This window comes from Pollachius pollachius, assembly GCF_949987615.1.
Source record: "Pollachius pollachius genome assembly, chromosome: 3".
Taxonomy (NCBI): domain Eukaryota; kingdom Metazoa; phylum Chordata; class Actinopteri; order Gadiformes; family Gadidae; genus Pollachius; species Pollachius pollachius.
Window position 1 is genome coordinate 30,991,880 of NC_136936.1, and position 8,316 is coordinate 31,000,195.

At 44.0% G+C, this 8,316-nt stretch overlaps 2 protein-coding genes across 2 annotated transcripts; one reads left to right on the forward strand and one right to left on the reverse strand.

Moving 5' to 3' along the window:
• Window positions 1-241: 241 nt before the first annotated feature.
• Window positions 242-3,535, reverse strand: tmem169b (transmembrane protein 169b). Its single transcript, XM_079733504.1, has 3 exons — window positions 3,411-3,535; window positions 2,429-2,750; window positions 242-2,067 (listed from the first exon to the last, which is right to left on the reverse strand). Exons 2-3 carry the CDS (start codon window positions 2,703-2,705, stop codon window positions 1,433-1,435), a joined length of 912 nt encoding a protein of 303 aa, XP_079589630.1. The 5' UTR covers window positions 2,706-2,750; window positions 3,411-3,535; the 3' UTR covers window positions 242-1,432.
• A 1,166-nt stretch (window positions 3,536-4,701) lies between these two features.
• Window positions 4,702-8,158, forward strand: LOC307073816 (uncharacterized protein; the record flags this gene model as incomplete). The annotated part of the gene is made up of 13 exons (XM_079733778.1): window positions 4,702-4,763; window positions 4,854-4,980; window positions 5,234-5,323; window positions 5,402-5,580; window positions 5,683-5,725; window positions 5,801-5,918; window positions 6,220-6,337; window positions 6,436-6,506; window positions 6,689-6,930; window positions 7,566-7,701; window positions 7,783-7,824; window positions 7,908-7,932; window positions 8,016-8,158. The coding sequence occupies exons 2-13, from the start codon at window positions 4,940-4,942 to the stop codon at window positions 8,156-8,158; spliced, it is 1,248 nt and encodes a 415-aa protein (XP_079589904.1). The 5' UTR covers window positions 4,702-4,763; window positions 4,854-4,939.
• Between the last annotated feature and the right edge of the window lie 158 nt (window positions 8,159-8,316).

The window sequence follows — 8,316 nt, forward strand, 5'->3', positions numbered from 1 at the left end:
ACCAGCAAGATTTCAGCATTTCAATGTACATTTAGACAGTGTTTGAATGATGTATTTTAAGTATCTTTACAATGACCTCTCAGGCGACACCATCAGAACAAACTTTAACTGTATCATGCCTTTTACTTTGTAAAAGATTGTGTTCATTCAGTTGTGTTCAATATATTTAACAAATCGCTATACTTTCAGGATTTGAGCTAGTGGACTAGCCTCAAATTTATTCAAATAATTTAAAGCTACCTAACATAAAAAATATGACAGTGATCCTCATCTTTACATACATGGAAACAAGGTGTTAAAAAGAGAAGAGTTGGCTTAACCAACGTTCTCTTTCTGTCATGTGTAAAGTAATGGACAACAGATCTAAAAACCAAACACCAAAGAGGGATGTTTCCACTACACACCTACCATACAACTATCAGGGAAATGTCAAAAAGTAGAATGAGATTACTCTCCAAGTCAGCTGATGAATTTAGTCGTTTAACCGTTTAACCGTTAAATCAGGAGGGTCCACAGACCACCCGTTAAATCAGGAGGGTCAATAGACTAGCCGTAAAATCAGGAGGGTCCACAGACCATCCGTTAAAACACCTTGAAGGAATAAAAGGAAATTGATTGAAATGATCTGAGATTTCATGGAACATAATTTTCTGATGCTTAGTGCACACATCGATTCATAACATAATTAGAAGTACATTACAGTTTTCTGTTGTCCATTTCTTCGAATGTCAACAGATTGAAGAAATGTGTTGATTTCATCTTATGAAAACTATGTATTTCCACCGGATGATAATGATCACATCCTCGTACAGTAGTACACTAGTACAACACGGTTATAAGTTAACAAACATTGAAGTTAATACGAATTATATACATGAAGTAAGATTATTTCAAAATGTTGCAATGAGTGATAAAGTGAGAGACATCTTCAGATCTATCCTTTCCAAGCACTCAAAGCCACTAATTATTATAGTTTTCTGAGTGACACAACAGCTGTACAATAATATAACTTAATCTGGAGGAATTGTGTGACTGATCTTGTATCCGAGGTATTAGTAGCTGAGAGCATAAACTGTGAGTTAAGTATAAAAAAGATATTCTCTGATTTCTGCAAGCCTTATTCAAACATGGTTTAAATGTTAACAATAGTAAATAGCAATAATAGTTTAAATGGAAGGGCCAAATGAGGCCAGCGCAGTGCAAGACAAGTTCTAAATAAAAGAAGGATTGTACCTCAGATGATCAAACCTTTTCCAGTGTATCGTCTAAAACCTTCCCGCATTTGATCGATTGTCTGAGAAACCAACACTCGTAGGCAGAATCATACAAACCATAGAGCCACCTAATTCATCAGCTTCCTATCTGGCCCACGCCTGATGTACCTCTTTTCTGAAGCCATTTTTATCAACGTGAGGCAGACCATGACCCGGTCTCACACGGACGACGTCTGGGCCAGTTCGCAGGGGGCCTTGCTCTGCAGGGTCCCAGAGAGGGTATCTGAGTCCAGCAGCTCCACGATGCTGTATGGCGAGCAATCCTCCAGCCCCAGCTTCCCGCACGCCCAGCCGCAGAATCCCTTCTCCAGGTCCCTGACCGCCTGCCACCAGGGCCCGAAGGCCCAGGACACTTGCACCACCGCTGAGTACAGGGCCAGCGCCAGCGCCACAGGCATGATGAGCAGGGGGTAGAAGACGATCAGGAAGGGGCAGACGGTGATCTTGTGCCAGAACGTCCGCTCCTCATTGTACACCAGGAACACGTTGTACCAGGTGAGCGTGCCATAGTAGAAGGAGGTCACGAAGGAGAGCAGGAACACCAGCGGGGCGCAGGAGAGGCTCCAGAGGACCACGTGGGGCCCCTGGCAGACCCCCAGGCCGCAGCGGCGCGAGGAGCCTTCGCCGGCCTCGCACTCGGCGTCCAGGCGCTCCTTGGACTTGGCCAGCTCCCGCAGCTCCTTCTCCGTCATGGTGACGTGGATGTCCACCAGCTGGCCCTTCTTCTTGCCCCGGGTGATGGTGCCGGTCAGCGTGACATAGCGGCTGTCGGGGGGCAGGCTCCAGCCTCCACCTGTAGTGAATGCACACACACACACACACACACGCACACACACACACACCACATGAGGATACCTAAAGTCTTACTTCAAGAGAAAACAACATGTTGTTCCAATGGTTTCTGATTGCATTCAATAATACTTTTTAATTTGGATGATGTTTGCCATTCAATAGAAAGTAGGTAAGGTGCAATAAATAATATTTGTACATGCTCTATTTTCTAAACAACAACCAGTTTTGATTACACTATTAAAAATCCACAGTAGTTGAACATTTTTGTATCTAGAACACTTTGTATCGTCTTTCACGATTAACCAACTGGTTTGGGTGACTTTAGATATTAAATGATTCATCCCATGTTTTCTTTGTTTTACCTTCACTTGTTGGGGTGCAGAGGAACTTGGCCGCCTCCTCGGCGCTCCTCTCTGGACCTTCCTCCCCACCGTTGTCCTCCCCGCCAGTCCTCTCCGACTCGGACCGGAACACGATGATGGACTCGGGACGGGGGTCCTTCTTCTTCCTCTTCTTCCTCCTCATGGCCGGTCCCACCACCCCCCCTTCCTCTGCGGGCTGCTCCGGGGTCTCCGACCTCAGGTAGATGATCTGGGAGCTGCTCTCCCCCTTGGCCAACTGCTCTTCTGCCTGGGCCATGGTCACCAACACCTCAGCAGCCAGGAGCTCTGCTCGGTTCCTCTTCTGTCAGAGATCATATCGAGATAAAGACTCATCTTTAAGAACACCGTGCATTTCTTATTGTAGGGCGTTATATGGAAGATGATATGAAATAAGGAAGACAAGTGAAGTGGAATAACTATAAGTTGATGTACAGGGGGGCCCCATCACGGTGTCACACACACGCACACACGCAAACGCACGAGCACACGCAAACACAGCGCGCTAGGGGGGATGCGATCCTTCTCCTTCCATCATCCGCTTTGTTCACCAGAGCCTTCGACTTCAATGATCGGGACATCGACATATTTCTGAACCTGAATATTTGAGCGACCGATTCCGTAATAACATACAAATGGAAATAAACAAATAGAAGAAATGAGCCGAAAACCTTCAGATAGCATTGTAATAGCCTCTAGCTCATCGGGTCTTATTGAGGAGCATCTGGAGCGCCTCTGTCGACGCCTGGCTTTGATCACCCAGTGCTGCTCTAGGTCTTTTCTTTATACCAAAACTACAATAAACCATCAACAGGATTATCGTGTAGGATCATTAACATTAGTATAATACATGACAATTCACAATGAATACACAGACACCACGTTGATCCCTCTATCGGTCACACCCATATCTCCTCACCAACAGGATCCATGCACCTTATCCTGAAAGGCCGGCACATCTTACCTTGATCTGACCGGTTAGATAAGCATCCACAGAACCATAGTGGTTTAAATGTTAGATGTTATAGATCCATATTATGCAGGCACATGCCGATGCAATTCACCCGTCCCACCGTTGTTGTACATCCAGATGCACCGCAAACTGGGTTCCAGCCAATAGGTCCATGGTTCCAGCGGATGCCTCTAGTCCCGCCCCCTTCCCCTGCATGACCCAATCATCGACCAATAGGCCAACCGATCGCCAACCAATCACCTCGCAGTCATGTGCGCAATGTGAAAGAGGGCAGAATTAAATGTTTCATGTTATTCCATTTTTAATTTACATAAAAGAAATATCAGCATGCGCATACGTGTTTTTGATTAAAATAGCTTATTTTGACAGATATAATATAGGACAATTATTTGCAAAAAAGAATCTTGATAACAACATTGTTATTTATTGGACTTCTATATTATTTTACATAAAACAGATCTGCATCTCGATCTTCAACAACCGGGGTTTCTCTAAAGACCTTCCTGCGTGGAACGGGCACGTCATGCGGACCGGAAGCGCGCGAACTCCGCGTTGACCCGTTTAGCCGTTAGTTGAACTCAGTTTCTTTAACTCGTTAGTGTAATTCCTTAGTTAATCTCCTTTAGTTCGTTATCTTAATTTGTAAGTTTAACTCGTATTAAGATGGAAGAACAACAACGTTCCGTCGTTCTACTCGATAGAACCATCTTCCAGTTAGGCAAGTTCATCCATATTTTTAATTTCCTTGTCTAATGTCTATTAATTAGTTTAAAGGCTAAGCAAGCCAATAGGATCATCTTAAGAGAATAGCTAGCTAGAAAGTTAAGTTACCCTGGATCCGTTTTGCCCTAATATGATCACTTACTAATAGAGTACTAAATTAAAAACCTCGTTGTCCTGGCAACCGGATTTTCAGTTCTAAACAACCGAACGAGAGATGGCGTTTTCCATTTCTTCCATGCGTTGTTTCTTTCATCAATTTCAAGAAGTGAAAATCACTACCAATCGAAACATGCCGAGGCGTTCATGTATTCCCCTGGGGTTTTAAAAGTAAAAGTTTACACGACGTTAGTTTATTATTATTTTTTTAATATAAGACAATCTATTCTCAATATTAATGACATCATTGGTAAAGCAAACTCGCAAATCAATTCGCAAAAAAGTCGTTCCTTTTCTATAAAACGTTCTTATGGCATAGGAGTTCCCCTTGATAATTTGGTTTGTTTAGAACCAAAAACCGGCTGCTATGGAAACTTGACTTCACACTTTAGTACTCTATTATTACAGCTTTACAAACAAGAGAGCTTTCTCAGAGGAGAGATGAGCTCACACTGCAGATAAAAGGTAAGGGATGGTTCTTTAGCACAAACAGGAGCATTAACTTTAACCCTCCACTAATGACCAACATAACCCTTGAGCTGATATTTTTCACAGCCTGCAGAGCGGACATCGCCGAGAGGAAGTCCTTCACTGAAACAATACATAAACATATCAAGGACCTGGAGGAGGAGATCACCGTGATGCAGAACACAGTGAAGCAGATCAAGGACAACGCCAAAAGGTTAGACCCTTCTGAGTGGGGTCTCAGCCAGGTCATCATATTTCAGATGGAGAGTGATATGAGGTTGGAGGATTTTCAGTGACTGGTCAGAAGAACCATTTCCTATGGAGGTAGATGGGAATCTTACCCGTATCAGTCTCTCAAAGGCTGGAGAACCAGATGGGGCTGGGAGATGCAATGTGTATTTGTATAATTGTTTGTGTGTATATTTGAATTAGGCCTACATATACTGCAATTACAATTCCGACCACAGCATGAAGGCGAATAACCGCCTTCTACAACACTATGAGATGATCCTGAAGGAAGAACTGGAGAAGAAACAGGAGAACTACATTCAAGATAAGTATGTTTATCTGCTTATTCTGCTATTTTTCATTCTGACACTTTCTGTGAATTATTTTTAAATTGTTTATCCACAAAGGAAGGAGTACGAGGAGAGGATTGCGAGTTACAGGAACGTGTTCCAACAGCACAAAGAGTTCTACTGCAGGAATCCTCTGGCCAAACAGCTCCTCGCTATTCAGTCTGAGAAAGAGGACATTGAGGGGCGGATTAAGGCTTTGGAGGATCAGATAGCCCTGAAACAGGAGGATGTACTGGGTAATCACATCATATTTAAAGAACATGACACACAGCTAGCTGGCTGGGGAAATAATGCAGCGGTTTAAATGGTTGATTTATGAATGAATAATGTCTGATTAGGAGCAGCAGTCAACTCCTCCCTCACTGAGAGCCAAGCAGAAAGGTATCTTCATTAACATCATCAAACATATAAAGTCTAATTTCTTTGATGTTAACTCTCTCCTGCTATTCCTCACAGCGTCTCTGCCCAGCTGACTGAAGCAGAGCCAGTAGCACAACGCGACCAACAGCCAGAGGTGGAGGCTAGTTTCTCCATCGCCTCTCTCCATCTCAACCCCACAGAGGAACCCCTCAGAGTGGGTACAACGGACCTACTTTATACATACAGAGGGGAACAGACTATTCACCTGTTAACTGGAACAATACAACGTGTTACTATTCATGACCAACAATTACTACCTTTACAATAAAAAACACTTATCCCACAACTATTACAAACCTCACATTGTAACTTTTAGCTGAAGATTACCTTTTCACTTGGACTGCAGCAAAATTAAAGTAATGCATATGTAAATCTCAAGAATTAATACCAAGCCCTATATTGTATACAGTATTAGAAAGGTATATTGATTGCATATTAAAGCACTGCTTTTACAGGAAGTTGATAACATAAGTTTGACCGGCGAGGAAATCTGTGGCGACCCCATGAACAAGAGATCGGCCCCAGAAACTCTCTGTTACCCCCCGGTGCTGGGGTCAAACCGGGAGGCCATGGGTATGGGTATCATCAATCAACGGGTTCATCCTTTAATCAAACACATCCTTTCCTCACACATTTGTGTTGTCATTTGAGAGTTAATGTATTCCCTTCAGCTCAGAAGCCTCCATCAGATCAGAAGTCCGGTGGTGCAGAGCAAGACCAGCAATGGGGACCAAAGACACAGGTCATGAGCTGTTACATGTATACAGAACTGTATTGATATGAATACAGGATAATATCAATCCATTTAGTAAAGTATGATCAGTATGTGTGGATGTGAACCCGTCTACTAAGAAAACCAAGGAAATACATTACACCAAAGTGTTGGCTATAAACCCTGAAGTACCCTCAATATTCTGTTATCAGGAAGAGCCTGCTGGCCCACCAGCAAGAGAGGCGGAGATGATGGAGAAGGAGGAGGAGGAGGAGGAGGAAGAGCAGCCACTTCCGCTCGCAGATGAAGAAGACGATGCCGTGGATGATGATGATGATGATGATGATCAGAGAGACAGTGCTCCACCTCATTCCTTCTCGTCTCCCATGATCCAGCCTCAATCTCCACCGGGCCGCATGAAGCTGGTCCAATCCACCCCCACCTTCTCCATCAAGTAAGAGGTGGCCTGCCTCCAGAACCTCAGGAGAATCACCTCATTCAGGGGTGGCATAGCAGCCAACAGTAAAACTAATAGGAGTTACAACATGTAAATTGAGAATATGCCAAGGATATATCCAGAAGCATAATATCATCAGTAAATGCAGAATCAGAATTTTAAAGGATAACTTGGGGATCTTTTTACCTGGACCCTAATGACTGATGCGGACAACTGTGTAGGACATTGGTCCAAGGTTGAGCATGACGATTTAGCCATCAGCTGTGAAACGGCTTGCAGCGTAACCCTGCTTAGGCAAGAGGGCCATCCCCTTAAAGAGGCTGACAACATTATGGAAGGGATCCTCACAGAGAAATACTACTTTCGTCTTCGCCTTTCACATGATGTGGTCTGTTCGGTATTGCGTCTCGCTCAAGGAGAATTCTCACCACCCTTAAATTTCACACCCATCCCAAGTGTTCTATAGGTAAACATTATATGCTACTAGAGAGTGTGTGTTCAGTGCATTCCTGTGTACTCTTGAATATCCTAATGCTAATAAATGATCCATCTGTTGATGATTAGAAGATGCAGTAAGATAGTTAGACGGTGTCAGTACTGAGGCTAGCGTGTGGTCACCTTCCTTCTCTCAGCAGCAGCCCCAGCGTCTCCCCTGGCCCTTACTCCTCCCACCGCAAGTCCCCCACCTTCCTGTTCTCCACCTCCTCCGATCCCAGCACGACCAGTTTCTCTGGGTTTGGATTTGACATGGGTTCTGCTCAGGAAGAGGTCAGGGCAAGGAAGGGAAGGAGCTTTTTTGGACTGATGTATCCTTGCTACAGTTTGTTTAATATTAACCTGTATTCACAGGACTCCCCGTTCGCCTTCACCAGCTCATGTTTCAGTGGAAAGGTACTTCTACAAACCCCTCGACACATTTCAATCACAGTCCTAAACACAGTTTCTAAACACATCACTGCTTTGTCTTTCTACAGAAGGGCGACTCTGAATCCCCCAGTGGTAACTATCCCAAGAGCAGAATACCGTGGTTGTGTCGCGATGCTTGTGTTGTAGCTGCTTGAGCAATAAACCTGTCCCAGCAGGCCCAGGGTTTCTGTTCAATGAAGCCCAGAGACCAGAGGGCGAGTTCCACTTTTCCTTCTCCTCTAAAAGTCCTGTGGGGAGCGGAGCCAGCCAAGACAAGCCGGACAAGGAGGTGTTCCCCTTCTCCTTCACTTACAGCTGAACAGGATCGTTAAATACCTGAGACTAAAGTTCTTAGATGTCAGTCATTTGCATAGGGTTTAATAGGTTTAGTTGGCCCTGAAAAAAATTTAATTTATAGTGTTTCAAATGTACGTTTTTTTCTACATGTGCTAGACAATTGTTAAACTCTTAATGTTT